General features: G+C 44.1%; 1 protein-coding gene and 1 pseudogene across 5 annotated transcripts in view; one reads left to right on the top strand and one right to left on the bottom strand.

Annotated features, from left to right (window-relative positions):
* GFOD2 (Gfo/Idh/MocA-like oxidoreductase domain containing 2) overlaps window positions 1-19580 on the bottom strand; it is a 41245-nt gene that overhangs the window by 4829 nt on the left and 16836 nt on the right. Inside the window, exons 1-3 of one of the 4 annotated variants that reach the window (XM_080828241.1) lie at window positions 16013-16056; window positions 15349-15452; window positions 5777-6122 (exon numbers count right to left, since the gene is read on the bottom strand). In XM_080828241.1, the coding sequence (XP_080684367.1) occupies window positions 5777-6035 (259 nt within the window). In that variant the 5' untranslated portion in view covers window positions 6036-6122; window positions 15349-15452; window positions 16013-16056. Of the gene's footprint in view, window positions 1-5776; window positions 6123-15348; window positions 15482-16012; window positions 16122-19580 lie in introns of those variants that run through there. The other 3 variants (XM_080828240.1, XM_080828242.1, XM_080828239.1) reach the window with 3 other exon arrangements.
* On the top strand, window positions 672-2193 carry LOC308357884 (ATP synthase F(0) complex subunit C2, mitochondrial-like; annotated as a pseudogene). Its single transcript has 2 exons — window positions 672-683; window positions 1794-2193. The product of its transcript is annotated as an ATP synthase F(0) complex subunit C2, mitochondrial-like (transcript).

Below are 19580 nucleotides of genomic sequence, written 5' to 3'. Positions count from 1 at the left end.
ATAACACTGAAGGCGAAAGAAGATGAAAAAAAAAGAAAAGAAAAGAAAAGAAAATGCCACAAAAAGAGCTGTGATATGAAAAGGACACCTTCGAGGCTAAGTCCAAGAGTGAATTTTAGAAAACCATCAATAAGAGCGAGGGCAAGAAACAATCTTTATGGGGGCACCTGGTGGCTCAGTTGGCTAAGTGTCTGCCTTCGGCTCAGGTCATGCTCCCAGGTTCCTGGGATCAAGCCCTGCTTCAGGCTCCCTGCTCAGGGGAAGTTGGCTCCTCCCTCTCCCTCTACTGCTCCCCCTCCTGGCTTGTGCTCTCTCACTCACTCTCTCTCTCAAATAAATAGATAAAATCTTAAAAGAGAAAAGAAAAGAAAAAGAAAAAATCTTTATGGCCTCAGAGGTGAAGTAACATCTAAAGATGTAACAAGCCGAGGAAAATGTAATTTTTCCTACACCACTAAGACTTAATGAGATGTAACCCTAATGTTCCTGGGCTTTGGTTTTTTTCATTGAAAAGGAATATGCTGGATTAGGTCAGTGGTTCTCAAGTCGCTAGTGTGTGTGTCAGAATCACCTAGAAGGCTTCTTCAAACACAACTGCTAGGCTTCACCCACAGAGATTCACAAGGTCTGGGATGGGCCCTGAGAATCTGGATTTATAACAAGTTTTCCACATGATGCTGAAGGTACAGGTCTGAGAATCTCATTCTGAGAACACTGGACTGGAGGTTCTCTTCATAGAGGCCGCAAGCCTGAAATTTCTATGATTTTATGCATGTGAATGCCAGGAGAAAATACAGTCCTACTGGCCAGTATGAAAAATTTTAGAAGAATATACAGTCTGTCATATGTTCCCCCCCCCCAATGTAATCTTTATGTCCAATGTGGGGCTCCAACTCAAGACCCCGAGATCAAGAGTCGAATTCTCTAACGACTGAGCCAGCCAGGTGCCCCATCATCATATACGTCTTCATAGATGCAAATCTCTATCGGTATTTTTCAGTCTCTAAGATTTATTTTTTATAATGCTTAGCATAGCATAATGCAAGGATGATCCTTAACTAAACAGAGTCTTTATTATTTATTTATTTATTTTATAAGATTTTATTTATTTGACAGACAGAGATCACAAGTAGGCAGGGAGGCAGGCAGAGAGAGAAGGAAGCAGGCTCCCCCCTGAGCAGTGAGCCCGATGCGGGGCTCGATCCCAGGACCCTGGGATCATGACCTGAGCTGAAGGCAGAGGCTTTAACCCACTGAGCCACCCAGGCACCCCTAAATAGAGTCTTTAGATGATTGTGGTAAGTTTCTCACAGGTTCAAGATCTGATTGGATCAAAGGTGATCTAGAATTAAACTGATAAGAACAGATACTACACTTGATCTTAGCCAAAAGGCCGAGAAGCGATAAAGGTGATCTAGAATTAAGAGTATGTCAATAGCTATATAGCTAAGTAATTATATCACTTTCCCCCAGCTTTAAAAAAAAGACTTCAGGGGGCACCTGGGTGGCTCAGTCATTAAGCGTCTGCCTTAGGCTCAGGGTCATGATCCCAAGGTCCTGGGATTGAGCCCCGTATCAGACTCTTTGCTCAGCAGGAAGCCTGCTTCTCCCTCTCCTACTCCCCCTGCTTGTGTTCCCTTTCTCTTCCTGTCTCTCTCTGTCAAATAATGAATAAAACCTAAAAAAAACAAAAACAAAAACAAAAAACTGAGGATTGTTCTCTGTCTTCTCTGCCCTGGAAGCAGCTCTTCTGCCACAGCCCCTCAACCCCTGAAAATGTCCACCTGTGCAAGGGTGTCTCCAACTCCTTCTTGGTCAGGAGCACCTCTCAGGTGTTGAGCCAATCACTGTCTGGACTAGCCACTGGAGACACTGACAGATGAGAGCCTCGGCAGCTTGGCAGTCCCACATCCCCTGACCTTACTTATTCCTAGCCACAGCTTCTAAACCAGCGCCATTTCAAGGTGCTTCAACATAGAAGTCAAATTCATCGGGGCTGGGGCTACCACGGTAGGGGTGGCTGGCTCTGGGGTAGAACTGGGACTTTGCCTGGGAGCCTCATCATTGGTTATGCCAGGAACCCCTCTCTGAAGCAACAGCTCTTCTCCTACCCCATTCTGGGTTTTGCCCTCCCGGGGGGCCTTGGGGCTCTTCTGCATGATGGTGGCTTTTCTCATCCTCTTCACCATGTGAGGAGCCTTCTCCACCTCCTATGTCTCACCTGCTCTGTACACTCCTTTTCCTATATCTACCCAGGCGCCACCTAGGCTCCCCTATTTATTTGTTTATTTACTTATTTTTAAAGTGAATTTGGGGCACCTGGGTGGCTCAGTGGATTAAGCCGCTGCCTTCAGCTCGGGTCATGATCTCAGGGTCCTGGTCCCCTGCTCCGTGGGGAGCCTGCTTCCCCCGCCCCGCCTGCCTCTCTGCCTACTTGCGATCTCTGTCTGGCAAATAAATGAATAAAATCTTGGAGAAAAATAAATAATTAAAAAATCATTTTAAAAATAAAATGAATTTGGGGCGCCTGGGTGGCTCAGTGGGTTAAAGCCTCTGCCTTCAGCTCAGGTCATGATCCCAGGGTCCTGGGATCGAGCCCCGCATCGGGCTCTCTGCTCGGCGGGGAGCCTGCTTCCTCCTCTCTCTCTGCCTGCTTCTCTGCCTACTTGTGATCTCTGTCTGTCAAATAAATAAATAAAATCTTAAAAAAAAATGAATTTAACTTAGGAGCAACTGACTGGCTCAGTTGGAAGAGCATACAACTCTCTTTTTTTTTTTTTTTAAGATTTTATTTATTTGAGACAGACGGAGCTCACAAGTAGGCAGAGAAGCAGGCAGAGAGAGTGCTTAAGTGAGAATTCTCAATTTAAACAAAAGGAAAAGGGGGGGGCACCTGGGTGGCTTAGTGGGTTGAGCCTCTGCCTTTGGCTCAAGTCATGATCTCTGGGTCCTGAGATTGATCCCTGTGTCAGGATATCTGCTCAGCAGGGAGCCTGCTCCCCCCGCCCTTCCCTGCCCCACCTCTCTGCCTACTTGTGATCTCCATCTCTCTCTCTCTCTGTTGAATAAATAGATAAAATCTAAAATTTAAAAAACAAAAGGAAAAAGGGGCGCCTGGTTGGCTCAGTCATTAGGCATCTGTCTTCAGCTCAGGTCATGGTCCTGGGGTCCTGGGATGGTGTTCCATGTCTGGTTCCCTGCTCAGATGGAAGCCCGCTTCTCCTTCTCCCACTCCCCCTGCTTATGTTCCCGCTCTCACTGTCTCTCTCTCTCTGCCAAATAAATAAATCTTTTTTTTTTTTAAAAGATTTCATTTATTTATTTGACAGACAGAGATCACAAGCAGGCAGTGAGGCAGGCAGAGAGAGAGAGGGGGAAGCAGGCTCCCCGCCGAGCAGATAGCCCGATGCGGGGCTCGATCCCAGGACGCTGGGATCATGACCTGAGCCAAAGGCAGAGGCTTAACCCACTGAGCCACCCAGGCACCCCTAAATAAAATCTTTTAAAAAAAAATTGAGGGGCACCTGGGTGGCACAGTCGGTTAAATGTGGGACTCTTGACTTCAGCTCCAGTCATGATCTAATGGCTCATGAGACTGAGTCCTGTGTAGGGCTCCATGCTCAGCAGGGAGTCTGTTTAGGATTCTGTCTCCCTCTGGCCCTCCCCCCACCGCCATGCTCTCCCATGCACGCTCCTTCTCTCTCTCAAATAAATGAACAAATCTTTTTTTTTTTTTTTAAGATTTTATTTACTTATTTGACAGAGAGAGAGGGGAAGCAGGCTCCCTGCTGAGCAGATTCCCGATGCAGGTCTTAATCCCAGGACCCTGAGATCATGATCTGAGCCAAAGGCAGAGGCTTATTCACCCACTGAGCCATCCAGGTACCCCAATAAATGAACAAATCTTAAAAACAAAATGGTGAAAGGACACAGGGAGTGAACTTCATGGTTAAGATATGCTCAGCAACTCCTCTGGGGTTTGAGTGGGCAGTACCCGAAGGGAGGTCCATCTGGCATGAGCTCTCCGAGACCCACCAACCTGGCCCTGGGACTGCGTGCCTACAATAGACCAAGGACTCTCATTCACACCCTTATCTCCTACAACAGAGATGCAGAGAGAGAAGACAGAAGACAGATGACGCTGGTTCACCAAGGGCTGAAACAGAAGATCCCAGAAGTCTCTGGTCATCCCTGTCCTTCCTGTTTATATGAAAAGCAAGTCCAGCGTTTTCCTGTACCACGAACCAGAAAACACAGGCTTTTGGCCAAAGAACCCTGGAGTTTCCTCTTTCTTCCTATGTAGCTTGGCAATAGTTTCTGGGGGAACCCTAAAGTCTAAGAAGACTGAGAGCCTCTACAACTCTGCCTCTGGATACACCTGGCTTCACCAGCCTGCATTCGTGCTACGGGGAGGGCAAGCAATCAAACGGCCACGGTAGCTTGATCCCCTGGCACTAGCCCTCTGTTAAAGGGTTGGCTTAGGCCAACTTCTAAACTAAATCTGAAAGCCATTACCTGCCCTCCTAAGAATCTAGTGTCTAACTTGTGTCACACATCCTTAGACACTGCTCTCTGAAAAAGACAAACCATCTACAATATTTGGCCAAAATGTACATGCCCCCAAATTAACCACCAGACTCACGTTCTTGCAAACTCCAATGACCATTTATCTTTATCAACACACTGGGCCAGAGATGACAGACATTCTTTTCTCCTCAGAACAAGGGAGACAAGTAACAGAGGCTTGGATTCTCCACCATGGTAGTGGCCAGGAGGAGTGGTCAAGCCTCATGGCATACGAGCCCCTGGGCCCTGAGATCACTGACTGCATCAGAGAAATATTTTGTTCCTACCACTTTACATAACACAACTTCTCTGTCAATTAATTATATGCTACTTGAATTGTTACCTAAGCCTTTTCTCATCTACTTTGACGTATGTGATCTCTAGTCTCTTCTGTGAAATCTGAAGGCAGGCAGGGCTCTGATTCAACACTGCTCTGAATGTACAGAAAGACATCAGGACAGTGCCTGGCATAGAGAAGGCAGTGTTAAAAAAAAAAAAAAAATTAACTGCTGGATAAGTATTTACTGGCTTGTTTTCCTATTCAATTAGATTCTGATTTACATAAGAAAAAGAGAAAAAAGTCACCTACAGTTGACAGGGAAGAGTAGCCCAAAAGCAACTGCAGGAGAACAGCTCAGGAAGCCCTGCCCTGTCTACTGCTTCCCAAGGAGGCAGAGATGTGAGCAGACAGTCCTGCCGACCGTGTCAGAGAGCCTCCCTGCCTTCTGGCACATGAGATTGCAAAATGCGGCAGGAAGGGTGTGCACTCAATCTAGCCAAGGACTGATAAAACATGGGAAATGGCAGTCTTGCTACACACCTTCCTGTCCTCTCTGAGGTGCTCTGTGCCACGGAAATGGAAGAACAAACATATCAGTTACAATCCGTTTCCTACTGCCCAAGTCTTTGAACTCTGACTTCAAACAGGCCAACCTGACATTGCATGAAATGTCTGTGTGCTGCCAAAGCGAGTACCACCTTGCACGACATATAATAATCTCCAGCCCCTGTGAGAGGCCAACTCTTAAGGCGTTTGCTTCATTTTTGTTCAGGGGGTTACTTATGGAGGTGAGGAAGGCTGAAGCATTTCTTCCCACAGCTGTAACATGCCCCCAGTGTGCCCTCCCCATCATAGAGGCGAGCAGTGACATACAAGGACCACCCCAGAGGGAGACACAACCTGCCCTTGCTACGGCCTGACTGTCCATACCTAGAGCCTTCACAGATATCTGCCGGGTCAGTGGAGGGGGGATATTGATGCACACAAGATCCACGTCTTGATGCAGCAAGACATCATCGGTCCGGCTGGTGTAGAAGGTGATGTTCATCTCCTCGGCAAGCTGCTTTGCCTCCTCCTCAGTCTTCCCCCAGAGGGCCTCCACGGTGAACCCTTCTGCCCTCAGCAGTGGGACCAGAACCCGGGCGGAGCTGCCGGTCCCAAACACGCCCACTCCTGGGAGCATCTTCATGCCGGTTTCTCTGCTCACCAACTCATCTCCTCACAAGAGCCTCCAGCATGAATACGAACTTGCCACAGTCCTGGTCAAACATGGCTCCTGGAACAGCAAGCATTATACTGGCTATTAGTGGACGGCACCCTCAGCTGAGGCTACCTTCTGGACTTACTCGGAAGCAACAAGTTCTCTGCCACAAAAGCACAAATGAAACACTGCTCTAGAATGAAAAGCTGCCAACCTTTCCCCATAGAGACTTAAGGATATCAGCAATATCCATCTACTGGCAGAAGGAAGAATGAAAAATGAGGAAAGCTGAGTTCAAATCTCTCTTCTGTTGTTTCTTTATGTTTTGTGTGACTCTGGTTCGATCATTTATCCATCAGGGCCATAACTGTAAAAGTCCATGAAGCTATGATAGTATATGGGGAAAGGAAAAGATGGGAAACAAAAACCAGTACAAACTGGAAGAGAACTACCTAGGCACTACACAGAGTATAACTTAAAAAATTTATGGTAATATAGGAACGTATTCATTATAAACAAAAAATAACAACAACAAAAAATGATTTCAACTACCAAACTGGCAACAACAAGTTTAACATGTTATTTTTTGTATAAAGACATTTCTGTATAAAGACTCCACCACTGGGGCGCCTGGGTGACTCAGTTGTTAAGTGTCTGCCTTCAGCTCAGGTCATGATCCTGGGGTCCTGGGATCGAGCCCCGAGTCGGGCTCCCTGCTCAGCAGAGAGGGTCTGCTTCTCCCCCTCCCTCTGCCTGCCACTCTCCCTAGCTTGTGCTCTCTCTCTCTTAAAAATCTTAAAAAAAAAATGGGGGCGCCTGGGTGGCTCAGTGGGTTAAAGCCTCTGCCTTCAGCTCGGGTCATGATCTCAGGGTCCTGGGATCGAGCCCCACATCGGGCTCTCTGCTCAGCAGGGAGCCCGCTTCCCCCTCTCTCTCTGCCTGCCTCTCTGCCTACTTGTGATCTCTCTCTGTGTCAAATAAATAAATAAAATCTTTAAAAAAATCTTAAAAAAAAAAAAAAAGAAGAAAGAAAGAAAGAAAGAACAAAACTAAACAAAAGTCTGGACACCAAGGAGGGCATGTGATGTAATGAGCACTGGGTATTATGTAAGAGTGATGAGTCACAGGCCTGTACCTCTGAAACCAGTAATACAGTTTATGTTAATTAACTGAATTTAAATGAAAAAAGTTTCAAAAACTTAACAACAAAACAAAACAACAAAAACAAAACTAAAGAAAAGTCATCCTGGAAACCAAGATGAGATTTCGGTGTGCTCAGGGTACCCGGTTTCCCCCTACAGCAGCCCATCTACTAACCCAGTGGTCCCAACTCTGGCTGTGTATTAGGTACTGGTAACTCCAGACCCACCGAGTCAGAGTAGAGGGATGAGGCTGTGTCGCATTTTCTTTTCAAGTTAAATTCTTTTTTTGTGGTAAAATACACATAAAATTTACCGTCTTAACCACTTGCAAGTGTTCAGGTTCAGTGATATGAAGTACGCTCATATTGTGCAACCGTTAATCTACCTCCAAAACTCTTCATCTCAACCCAATGAACACTAACTCCTCATCCCAATCCCTCTCGTCACCCTGGCAACCACCATTCTACTTTCTTGTTGTTTTAAAAATATATATATTGGGGTGCCTGGGTGGCTCAGTGCGTTGAGCGTCTGCCTTCAGCTCAGGTCATGATCCCAGGGTCCTGGGATCAAGCCCCGCATCAGGCTCTCTGCTCAGCCGGGAGCCTGCTTCCCCCTCTCTCTCTGCCTGCTTCTCTGCCTACTTGTGATCTCTCTCTCTGTCAAATAAATAAATAAAGTCTTAAAATATATATATATATATATTACTCTAGGTACTTTGCAGAAGGGGAATCATACAGTATTTGTCTTTTTGTGGTTGGCTTATTTCACTTAGTGTAACGTCCTCCAAGTTCATTTATGTTGAAGCGTGTGTCAGAATTTCCTTCCCTTTTAAGATCAAATAATATTCCATTCCATGTATATACCATGTTTTGCTTATCTATTCATCTGTACACAGACATTTGGGTTGCTCCCATGTTTTGGCTATTGGAAATAATGTTACTATGAACATGAGTGTTTGAATCTTTCTTCAGGAACCACCCCCCCAAGACTCTGCTTTCAATTCCTTTGGGTTTATACCGGGATATATAATTGCTAGATCATATGGTAGATTCTTAATACATTTTTTAAGATTTTATTTGTTTATTTGACAGAGAGAGAGATCACAAGTAGGCAGAGAGGCAGGCAGAGAGAGAGGGGGAAGCAGGCTCCCTGCTAAGCAGAGAGCCCAATGAGGAACTCGATCCCAGGACCCTGAGATCATGACCTGAGCTGAAAGCAGAGGCTTAATAACCTACTGAGCCACCCAGGCACCCCAGATTTTTAATATTTTTTAAAAAATATTTTATTTGTCAGAGAGAGAGCAAGCATGCATAAGCAGGGGGAGCAGCAGGCAGAGGGAGAAGCAGGCTCCCTGCTGAGCAGGGAACCTGATGTGGGATTCCATCCCAGGACCCTGGGATCATGACCTGAGCTGAAGGTAGATGCTTAATCAATGAGCCACTGAGGCACCCCCCTATGGTAGATTTTTAATTTTTTGAGGAACCACCAAACTGTCTTCCAGTGGGTCTGTACCATTTTTTAAAAATATTTTATTTATTTATTTGACAGAGATCACAAGTAGGCAGAGAGGCAGGCAGAGAGAGAGAGACTGGGGTGGGGGTGGGGGAGCAGGCTCCCTGCCGAGCAGAGAGCCCCATTGCAGGGCTTGATCCCAGGACCCTGGGATCATGACCTGAGTCGAAGGCAGAGGCTTTAACCTACTGAGCCACCCTGGTGTCCCGGGTCTGTACCATTTAAAATTATAATTTTATAAATACTTTATAGTCCTTTAGTCTTCCAATTATCTTTTAAAAGTCCTGGGTGCCTGGGTGGCTCAGTTGGTTAAGCATCTGCCTTCAGCTCAGGTCATGATCCCAGGGTCCTGGAATTGAGTCCTGCATGGGGTTCCTGTGGAGCAGGGAGCCTGCTTCTCCCTCTGCCTCCCTCTCTCTTTCTGTCTCTCATGAATAAAGAAAATATTAAAAAAAAAAACTTATTTGGTCACACAAATCTCAAATTTTAACAAGTTTTATCCAAATGCACGACATTGCTCTTCTACTTCACTTCACATAACGCTGCCTCACTTGAGTCTCCTCACAGATCAGAGTCAACCTATTCGTCAGTTTAAGGGAGACGTGGCATTCCTTTAGTAAATGCACCATAACTATTTCATTCCCCAACTGCAAGTACTAGGGATATACCTCTCTTCCCTCCCTATCCATGACATCCACCTTCTTGTTCATTTCTGAGTGTCACTTCTGGGCTCTGCACTTCCTTTAATGCTGAAGTTCTTTAAGTGTCCTCTTCTTGTTCCACATGCTCTTTTTTCTACTCATGTCCTAGGGTTTTCAGTTTACCAGTGACCCCCAAGTTGGCACCACAAGCCCAGATTCCCCTGCAGAGCTTCACACCATATATTCTTCTCTTGAACACAGTGATGTTCTATAGTCTCCACACCCCACAAGACCAAATCTCAACGGTAGCAGTAAAGTGAGATGGCGAGAGCACATGAAGTAAAGGCATCACTGATAATGGGTTCAAATTCTGACCCACTAGTTCTTTGCTAAATGCACCCTTTTTCGTAGGTAAAATAGGTCTAATGCTATTTAGCTCCCAGGGTTTTTTTAAGATTAAATGAGGTCCAGTTTTAAGTACCTAGCCAAGTATGTATAGTCAGCATTTAATAATTACCATAAACCCTCACTCAAACATTTTCTTCCCATATTCTCTGACTTAGGGAATGTGACCATCATTAACTCAGTTTTCCAACCCAGAAAACTGGCTATCATCCCCCACTTCTCTATTCCCTTACCTGCACAAGTAACTCATCGTCAAGTCTTTTTTTTTTTTTTAAATAAGATTTTATTTATGTATTTGACAGACAGAGATCACAAGTAGGCAGAGAGGCAGACAGAGAGAGAGAGGAGGAAGCAGGCTCCCTGCCGAGCAGAGAGCCCGATGCGGGGCTAGATCCCAGGACCCTGAGATCACGACCTGAGCTGAAGGCAGAGGCTTAACCCACTGAGCCACCCAGGCGCCCCATCGTCAAGTCTTAATGATCCTACCTCTTTATTCTCTTAGATCTGTCCCTTCATTGTCATCTCCTCTGCCATTGCCCTAGTCTAGCCCTTAGTACCACTCATCTGGATGACTGCACCAAACTTCTAGTCGATCTCTCTTGTTTTCATCCTTTCCTTCCTTCATCTATTCCTCATACTGCAAAAAGATCTTTCTAAAATGCAAATGGTATCTTATCACCCTCTTCCTTTTTAAACCTTTTAGTGACTTCCCACTGGATTCACTATGAAGTCCAGATTTTTCTGCATGATCCAGAAATCTCAAGACATGTCTAGCTTTGTACAGGGTCACTTGCAAGGACTATCTCAAAGAGAAATGGATTTCAAAACACATACTTCGGGGCACCTGGGTGGCTCAGTTGTTAAGTGTCAGCCTTCGGCTTGGGTCGTGATCCTAGAGTCTTGGGATCGAGCCCCACATCAGGCCTGCTTCTCCCTCTCCCACGCCCCCTGCTTGTGTTCTTTCTTGCTGTCTCCTTGTCAAATAAATAAAATCTTAAAACAAAATAAAACAAAACAAACACATACTTAGATAACTCAGTAGGAAAAATGCTCTGCAAAATTATCAGTTATAAATCAATTAAAAATTGTGGGGAGAGCTACTCAAAGTAACAACAATGGTTTCACAGCTACTGGTGATGGGGGTGTTTTTTCTTTCTGGGCAAATGAAATAGTGGGAACAGTTGTTTATTGAGATCCTTTTAGATCATATTAATACTATATAATCTTTCAAAAACCTACACATGAATGTTCATAGAAGAATCATTCATAATAGCCAGAAAGCAGACACCCACATGTCCATCAACTGCTGGGGACCTGTGTAGCTCAGTCAAACGTCCAACTCTTGATCTCAGCTCAGGTCTGGACCTCAGGGTCCTGAGTTCAAGTCCCACATTAGGCTCCATCATGCCTGCGGAGCCTACTTAAAAAATATATGGTATATTCAAACAACAGAGTATTAATCAGACACAAAAAGTAGTGAAGTACTAATACAAACTATAACATGGGTGAACCTTGAAAACATTACCCTCTGTGAAAGATGCTAGCCACAGAAAGCCATATATTATATGATTCTATTTATATAAAATGTTCAGAACATGCAAATCCAAGGAAATAGAAAGTAAATTCATGGTAGAGGAGAGCAGGAATGAAGAAATTATTCTTCCCCATGTGGTTATTCAGCAGGATTTGCTAAAGAATTTGCTCTTACCCCTGAGTGATAACTCCTTTGCTGTAAATCAGCTAACCATTAGTGATTACATTTATTTATTTAGAGACTCTCAATTTTATTTCATTGCTGTATATGTCTATCCTTATGCCATACCATGCTGTCTTGATTACTTTAGCTTTACAGTAAGTTCTGAAGTCAGTGTGAGTCTTCAAACTTCCTTCTTTTCTAATATTGTTTTTGGCTATTCTGGGTCTCTTGCATTTTCTTATGAATTTTAGGTTCAGTTTGTCAATCTGGGATTTTGATAGAGACTGCTTTGAATCTGAAGATCAATTTGGGGGAATACTATCATATTAATAATATTAGGTTTTCTGATCCATAAACATGGGATGCCTTTCCATTTATTTAGGTCTTCTTTAATTTCTTTTAACAATGTTTTATAGTTTTCAGAGAGTAAGTTACACATTTTTTGTTAAATTTACTTCTAAGTATTTGTTTAATACTGTTTTAAACGTTTTTTAGATTTTATTTGAGAGAGCCAGAGATAGTGAGAGACAGCATGAGCAAACAGGGAACCAGACGCAGGGTTTGATCCCAGGACCCTGGGATCATGACCTGAGGTGAAGGCAAATGCTTAACTGATTAAGTCTCCCAGGTGCCCCTGCTGTTTGATGCTATTGTAAATGGAATTGTTTTCTTTCTCTTTCCTTCTTTCTTTCTTTCTTTTTTTTTTTTAAGATTTTATTATTTATTTGACAGAGATCACAAGTAGGCAGAGAGGCAGGCAGAGAGAGAGGAGGAAGCAGGCTCCCGGCTGAGGGACTCAATCCCAGGACCCTGAGATCATGACCTGAGCCGAAGGCAGAGTTAACCCACTGAGCCACCCAGGCACCCCTCTTTTCTTTCTTTCTTTCTTTTTTTTTTTTTTTTAAGATTTATTCATTTATTTTAGAGAGAGAGAGAGTGCAGGAGGAGGGACAGAGGGAGAGATGGGAAGAGAAGCAGAATTACCACCGAGAGAGGAGCCTGATGTTAGGCTTGATCCCACAACTCTGAGATCATGACCTGAGCTGAAATCATGAGTTAGATGCTCAACCGACTGAGCCACTCAGGTACCTCTGGAATTGTTTTCTTAATTTCATATTCAGGTTGAGCATCTCTTTTGCTTCTAGTGTAGATACAAATGTACTATGTAAACTACATGTCTATCCTAGGGGTTGGTTTGCCAGTACAGCCTGCTTGGCCCTACCTGAAGGACACTTGTGCCTTTGTGAACCAATGAAATAAGTATGACTTGGGCTGCCTCTAACTCCAGATCCCTATCACCTTCCTGGCCTTGTGTCTCTACTCTCTGGGACTGTAGATCTTGGCTTGCCCCCTGCACTCTACTGTTGGGTTTTATCTTAGTCATCATTCTTTCTAATAATGATGAATAATGTCTATAGACTCTCAACTGTTTTTTTCCTCTTTGCTGATAATTCTTCCCTTACAGACTTCCTGTATAGCTAGAAACAGGTCACAGAGTATCTTTTATAATTATCATGTCCTGGACTTCTCCAGCTATTGTGGTCACCTTTTGTTTTTGCTTTGTTGTTGCTTTGGCTACTTACATATCATTAATATCCCGGGAGCTTGAAGTTTCTGCATAAGTTTTGTGGGTCATTAATTACCAACAGCTTTAAGGGCCAGAGGAGTGACACAACCACTATAAACAAGGACATCCATGTTCTCTCTAAATTCATGCCCAGGGCAAACTTCCTCCTCTCTCCCTTCTCATTTCTTTATGCTCTAGTTATATTTGGGTGTATGTATGCATTGGTGGCTTAAAATAACAGAATGGATTAGAAGACATTTTAATAACCTCTGTTTTACTGACAGTGACTTAAAGGGTAGCTTCACCAATACCCATAAACGGGCATCAGCTGGCCTCTGAGGAAGCCAGATGGCATGAAGCTAGGCAGGCTTGATCACTAGGTATTTCCTGTTCAAGCAGGCAGAGCTGGTTTCCCTTATTTCAGTAACTACCCTTTCTAACCTCTAAAACTTCCCTACTCCCTGCCTTTACCATCCTTGTATATATACCTTTTGGGTCCTCCAGAGATCTCCATCAAGTCAGCCCTCCCTAGTTCACATGCAATCTAATCACCACACGCTGATCAGGAATGAAGGGGGAAAGTGACCTGACGGGATTTTGCAAGGCTGTGGGGAAGATAGCACAGAGGTGAGATGCATGGAATCTGCAGCCACTTTGCCTGGATCAAGTTCTGGCTCTACCACTTATCAGCTAGGTAACCTCAGGTTAAGTTTTTAAATCATTGTGCTTCTGTTTCCTCATCTGTAAAATGGGACAGTTGAATCTACCTGATAGGGGAGTTAAAGATTAAATGAGTTAATATTTGTAAAGCTTTTGTAACAGGGCCTGGCCCATAGTTAAGTCTCTGCATACATCATTTTAGAAAAGATTTCTCCAACTTCAAAAGCCGTGTAGGAACATAAAGAATGTTCTGAGCTAAAATGTAGTGAAATACGATAGTGTAACATACAGTACATTTAAGTCCACACAATCCCGTTCTGCAGATGACGATACAGAAGCTCAGAGAGGCTAGGTAACCTTTCTAGGGTTCTGCAGCTGGCTGTGTGTGACTGAACGGCCATAACCAGCTGTGAAACCCTGGGCAGGTGACTTAGCTTCCCTGACCCTCTGTAAAAACACAAGTTTTGTATGTGTGGAACAACTCTTCTTTCATTCTTTTGTGCTAAAATATGAGCCAGGAAAGTTCATTCTGTTGTCTGGCTTGGCAAGTGCTCGCCTCAGATCCACCACTCAAACCAGGGCTGACTGTTCATACGTCACGCCTTTATTGAGGGCCCAACGGGAAGGCTATGGAGACAAAAGTATGAAAAACAAAGCCCAGATTTTGGGGGCAAAAAGTCAGAAAGGTGTGCAGGAGCCAGAGCTGGTGGCACCAAGCACTAACCTTAGGAATTTGGGCTTTGATAGGTGGGGATGCTTAAATGCTGGTGTGCCCCACCTTCCCCACCTGATCCCCTCTTGGCCCTGCTCTCTCAGGAGTCATAGGCCAATTTCTAAGGCTTCAGGCTATGGGTTCACCCAATGGGAAGCACCAGGAGGAGATAAGAGAGCAGGAAGAGAGATAAATGGATGGAAGGATGAACTTATTAATTCTCTGCCTTCTCTCTACCAGGATGTGGTTCTGGCAGGGCCTGTGTTCCTTGACAGGGTCACCGTACCTACTGAGGACCCCTCTCCTATAGCAATAGCTTTTACTGGTTCTGGTATCCATACCTTCTTCGCACTGTACTTGAGGCAGTAACACTGAGTACTAGTGGCAGCCAGTTCCTGGGTGCCCCACCATCCCTTGTAGGTTTGTTTCCTTCACTGTTCACACCACTGTAAATAACCCCTTCATTAAAGACTTTTCAGTGAACCCTTTTAGTGTGCTGCCTGTACTCTAACATAGTAAGCAATTAAGAACCACTCAAATTTTTTAACGTGAATTAGGTGGAAAAGAGTTTAACAGACTGTAGACAAAAAGTCAGTTAGGGTACAAGTAAAAGATAAGGAGGGTTTGATGGAAGGAATGAAATGGAGCAGACTGTGTGCATTTGTCAAAACACACAGAACTGTAAGAAGAGACCTACTTCCCACCACGGAGGGCAAATCCAATCTGAACCCCCTGAACACAGTCACATCCATTCCTTTATCTAAGTCTACTTTTGTAATACAACAGCAAAAGTAGATGACACATCAATCAAACGGCCCACAAAAATAAAAGATATTTACCATCTGGCCCTTTACAGAAAACGTTTGCCAATTCCTGCCATATCCCATGGGTTATGAAGCTAGGAGCTCCAAGTGACAAAATATAGTCATGAAGGTAGCCAGGATTATGATAAAAAGAACATCCTACCTCATTGTGTGTGTGAGGAGTCACAGATTCTGGGAATTCTGGTGTTAGGGCATAACGTCAGAGAGGTCATTTATTCCGTAAGCAGCTTGAGTAGGAGTCAGACCCTGGGAAGAAGGTGTCTATGAATCCTTTCCTACCAGATGCAACACACAGAACAAAAACTTTTATTTCTCAACCTCTCTTGCAAAAAAGATGTATCTTAAGAAGATAAATATAGGGGGTGCCTGAGTGGCTCAGTGGGTTAAAGCCTCTGCCTTCAGCTCAGGTCATGATCCCAGGGTCCTGGGATGGAGCCACACACCGGGCTCTCTGCTCAGCAGGGAGCTTGCTTCCCCCAACTCCTGCCTGCCTCTCTGCCTACTTGTGATTTTCTGTCTGTCAAATAAATAAAATCTTAAAAAAAACAAAGATAAATATAGGAAGAAGGCACCATCTGGTAGAGCTTCTGGTAATGTTCTTTAAAGGAGGTAATCTCCACTGACAGGGGGTGTTTTTCCCTCTTTCTGTCTGAAATGCAGACAGTGTGGCTGGAGTTGCCATAGTCAGATGACCACCAGGAGGCAACCTGAGAATGGAACACAATTTCCTGCAGACATTGGCACAGAGATGGTGAATCACCCTCAAGGAACTCCCAGACAGCCATGTAAAGACATTTGTTACTCACTATAGGTATCTGTCATTCAGTACAGGTAGAGCAACAGAAATCTGTGTGTGGCACAGAGAACAGCCATCCTTAACAAGTCCACAGGTGGTGTGCAAGCAGGAAAGGGTTCCTGGAAGAGAGGATGTAACAGGTCCAAGGTAGTCAGAAAGATAAGAGGTCACTCGACCTCTCCAACACATCCAATGACAAGACCCTCCCTTTATTGTTGGCTTGCTTCTGTTCTGGGGCCATTTCGGTCAGAAAACTACTCTGTAGATGGATCTGAAGCCATTGGTCTTTTTACATTGTGGAATTACCTGTGACGATTCTTTTCTTTTTTTTCAAGATTTATTTCAGAGAAAGAGCAAGTGAGCACGAGTGGGAGGGGCAGAGGGAGAGGGAGAGAATCTTAAACACACTCCAAACTCTAGCATGGAGCCTGACTTGGGGCTCAATTTCACCACCATGAGAATTATGACCTGAGTCGAAATCAACAGTTAGGACACTTAACCCACTGAGTGACTCAGGTGCATCTATCTGTGATGTTTTTTGTTTTTGTTTAAAGATTTTTATTTATTTGACAGAGAGAAAGCAAGCGCACAAGCAGTGGGAGGAGCTGGCAGAGGGAGAAGCAGGCTCCTCGCTGAGCAGGGAGCCCAATGCAGGGCTCGATTCCATGACCCTGGGACCATGACCTAAGCTGAAGGACGACGCTCAACCGAATGAGCCATCCAGGCACCCCATCTGTGATGTTTCTAATGAAACTTTAAAAAAAAAAAATTTTTTTTTTAAGATTTTATTTATTTGACAGAGATCACAAGCAGGCAGAGAAGCAGGCAGAGAGAGAGAGAGAGGGAAGCAGGCTCCCCGCTGAGCGGAGAGCCCAATGCGGGGCTCAATCCCAGAACCCTGAGATCATGACCTGAGCCGAAGGCAGAGGCTTTAACCCACTGAGCCACCCAGGCGCCCCTCTAATGAAACTTTTCTATTTCCTTTACACTTCCTAGGTGGTCATAGGTCATTTGCACAATGGCCACAATAACTACCTTTTTTCATGCCATCAGATAGTTGATCACCTCTCACAATGACTCTGGACGTACTGCTCTGGCCAATGGCATAAGAGCAAAAACCAAGAGGTTTGAAAAATACATGTGTGTGAAGGCTTGCTCTCTTACTGCTCTTGGGTTCTCTTGGGCCATCACTATGTGAATAAGCCTAGGCTAAGAGACATGTGACCAAAGTCATCCTCACTGCCCCAACCTGACACAAAGCCAACTGCCAGTTATACGAGTGAGACCACCCCTAGGCCATCCAGTTCCAGCTGAGCAGACCCAGACCAGAACCACCACCCAGATTCCCCAAAGAATCATGAGAAAATCAAATCAGTACATTGTAAACCTTTAACTTACACAAGGTTATATGTCAATTACATCCCCATAAACCTGGGGGGGGGGGGAAGAATCATGAGAAATACTTGTTTGAAGCTACTGAATTGAGATGTTTGTTATAACTGTTTGTTATACAGCAAAGCTTACTGATATACTCCTTAACAGACAGAACTCCATAATTCCCTCAGGTCTTCCTCATACTCTCTATCAGAAGAGTAGCCGAGATCAAGGCTGCTCTGGTTTGCCCACTCTCAGGTTTATCAACACTCCCCTGAAATAAAACCCCCAGAACTAAATGCCATATCCTGAGCATACCCTGCCTTGGCCTTCTTCCTCTGGTTACTATACTCGTATTACGCAGCTCACCTTCATTATAGACTTTGGACAGCCATGGCATCCTGACACACAGGAGGATCTTTCACATGGCCTAATAAATACTCTGTACTTGTGTCATTAGGTTTTTGTAATTTCTAATTGTGGTTAAATACATATTAACATAAAATTTACCATCTTAACCGGTTATTTTTAAATGTACCCTTCAGTGGCACTAAGATCATTCATTTTGTTGCACAACCAGCCTCACCATCCATCTGCCCAACTCTTTTTACCTTGTAAAACTCAAACTCTGGATCCATTAGACAACACCCTATCCCCCTCAACCCCCAGCAACCACCAGTCTACTTTGTCTCTAAGAGTCTGACTCTCTAGGTAGACTACCTCATGTAACTGGAATGACATAATACCATACTTTTGTGACTGGCTTATTTTACTTAGTATCAGGTCTTCAAGGGTCCCCTATGTTGTAGCATGTGTCAAAATTTCCTTCCCTATTAAGGCTGAATAACATTCCATTGTACATAGACACCACAGTTTGCTTGTCCATTCATCTGTCCATGGACACTTGGATTGCTTCACATCTTAACCACTGTGAATGATGTTGCTATGAACATGGGTGTACAAATTAGTTTTTCTGAATCAAAGTTTAAAATTTTCCTCTAATAAATGTCATTTAACTTGGGCACTTATTTACCAGTTGAGATCTTTTTGAATATTTATTCACTATTATACCAGCTTTCTATCAGTTACAAATTTGATCAGCAGGCTATGTCTTCAAGCCAAAATAACTTAACTTAAAATATTATATTGTTTCCAAATGCACATACAAAGAGTCTGAACTGACCAAATCTCAAGGCCAGCAACCAACTGTTGCTGTGGGTTAGACACCCAGCACAATTAGTCATCAATAAATTGTTAGATAATGTCCTTTATAAACCCATATACCTTTCAGCGTTCACCAGTTGTCTTTCTCTGTGTCCAGAGGCCATTTGTTTAATAAAATGTTCTAGTACTTCTCTGAGGAATCATCACTATCAGGCTTACCTTTGACAGTTGGGACAAATGTTGCACATCGCCCATCTTCGGGCATTTCCCTTTGCTTCATAATGCCTCAAAATTTTACTGAGAGTATATGGGGCTATAGCATGGTCACCTGCTAGTTTTCTCAGACCACAGCGATGTAATTCAGACGGATCAGGAGAACAAAACTGTTCTGAGAACTGAGTATTCTACCTTCCATGACCCTGCTTTTTCCAGATAGGTTCCTCTCCCAACCCCACAGCTAAGTCTTTGATAAAAGGAGGAATGAATATAATAGAGGAATTGAGTAGTTAATGTTTTCTCTGTCAGATTATTCTCTATTTATCCTAAGTACCTCTTGGTATATTTTTAAGAATTCTTTCGGGGGTGCCTGGGTGGCTCAGTCGCTGAGCGTCTCCCTTTGGCTTGGGTCATAATCTCTGGGTCCTGGGATTGAGCCCCAAATTGGGCTCCCTCCTCAGCGGGGAGCCTGCTTCTCCCTCTCCCACTCCCCCTGCTTGTGCTCCCTCTCTCGCTATGTCTCTGTCAAGTGAATAAATAAAATCTTTAAAAAAAAATTTTTTTATTAACTGCAGGTTTTTTCTTTTCTTTCTTTTTTTTTTTAAGATTTTATTTATTTATTTGACAGATAGAGATCACAAGTAGGCAGAGAAGCAGACAGAGAGAGGAGGAAGCAGGCTCCCTGCCAAGCAGAAAGCCCGATGTGGGGCTCAATCCCAGGACCCCAGGATCGTGACCTGAGCCAAAGGCAGAGGCTTTAACCCACTGAGCTACCCAGGCGCCCCAACTGCAGGTTTTTTCAAGTGTCATTACTTGTTCTGAGA

This window comes from Martes martes (assembly GCF_963455335.1).
Source record: "Martes martes genome assembly, chromosome: 17".
Lineage (NCBI taxonomy): Eukaryota > Metazoa > Chordata > Mammalia > Carnivora > Mustelidae > Martes > Martes martes.
The sequence above is the reverse complement of the archived record's forward strand: the minus strand, read 5'-3'. Positions and strand labels throughout refer to the sequence as shown.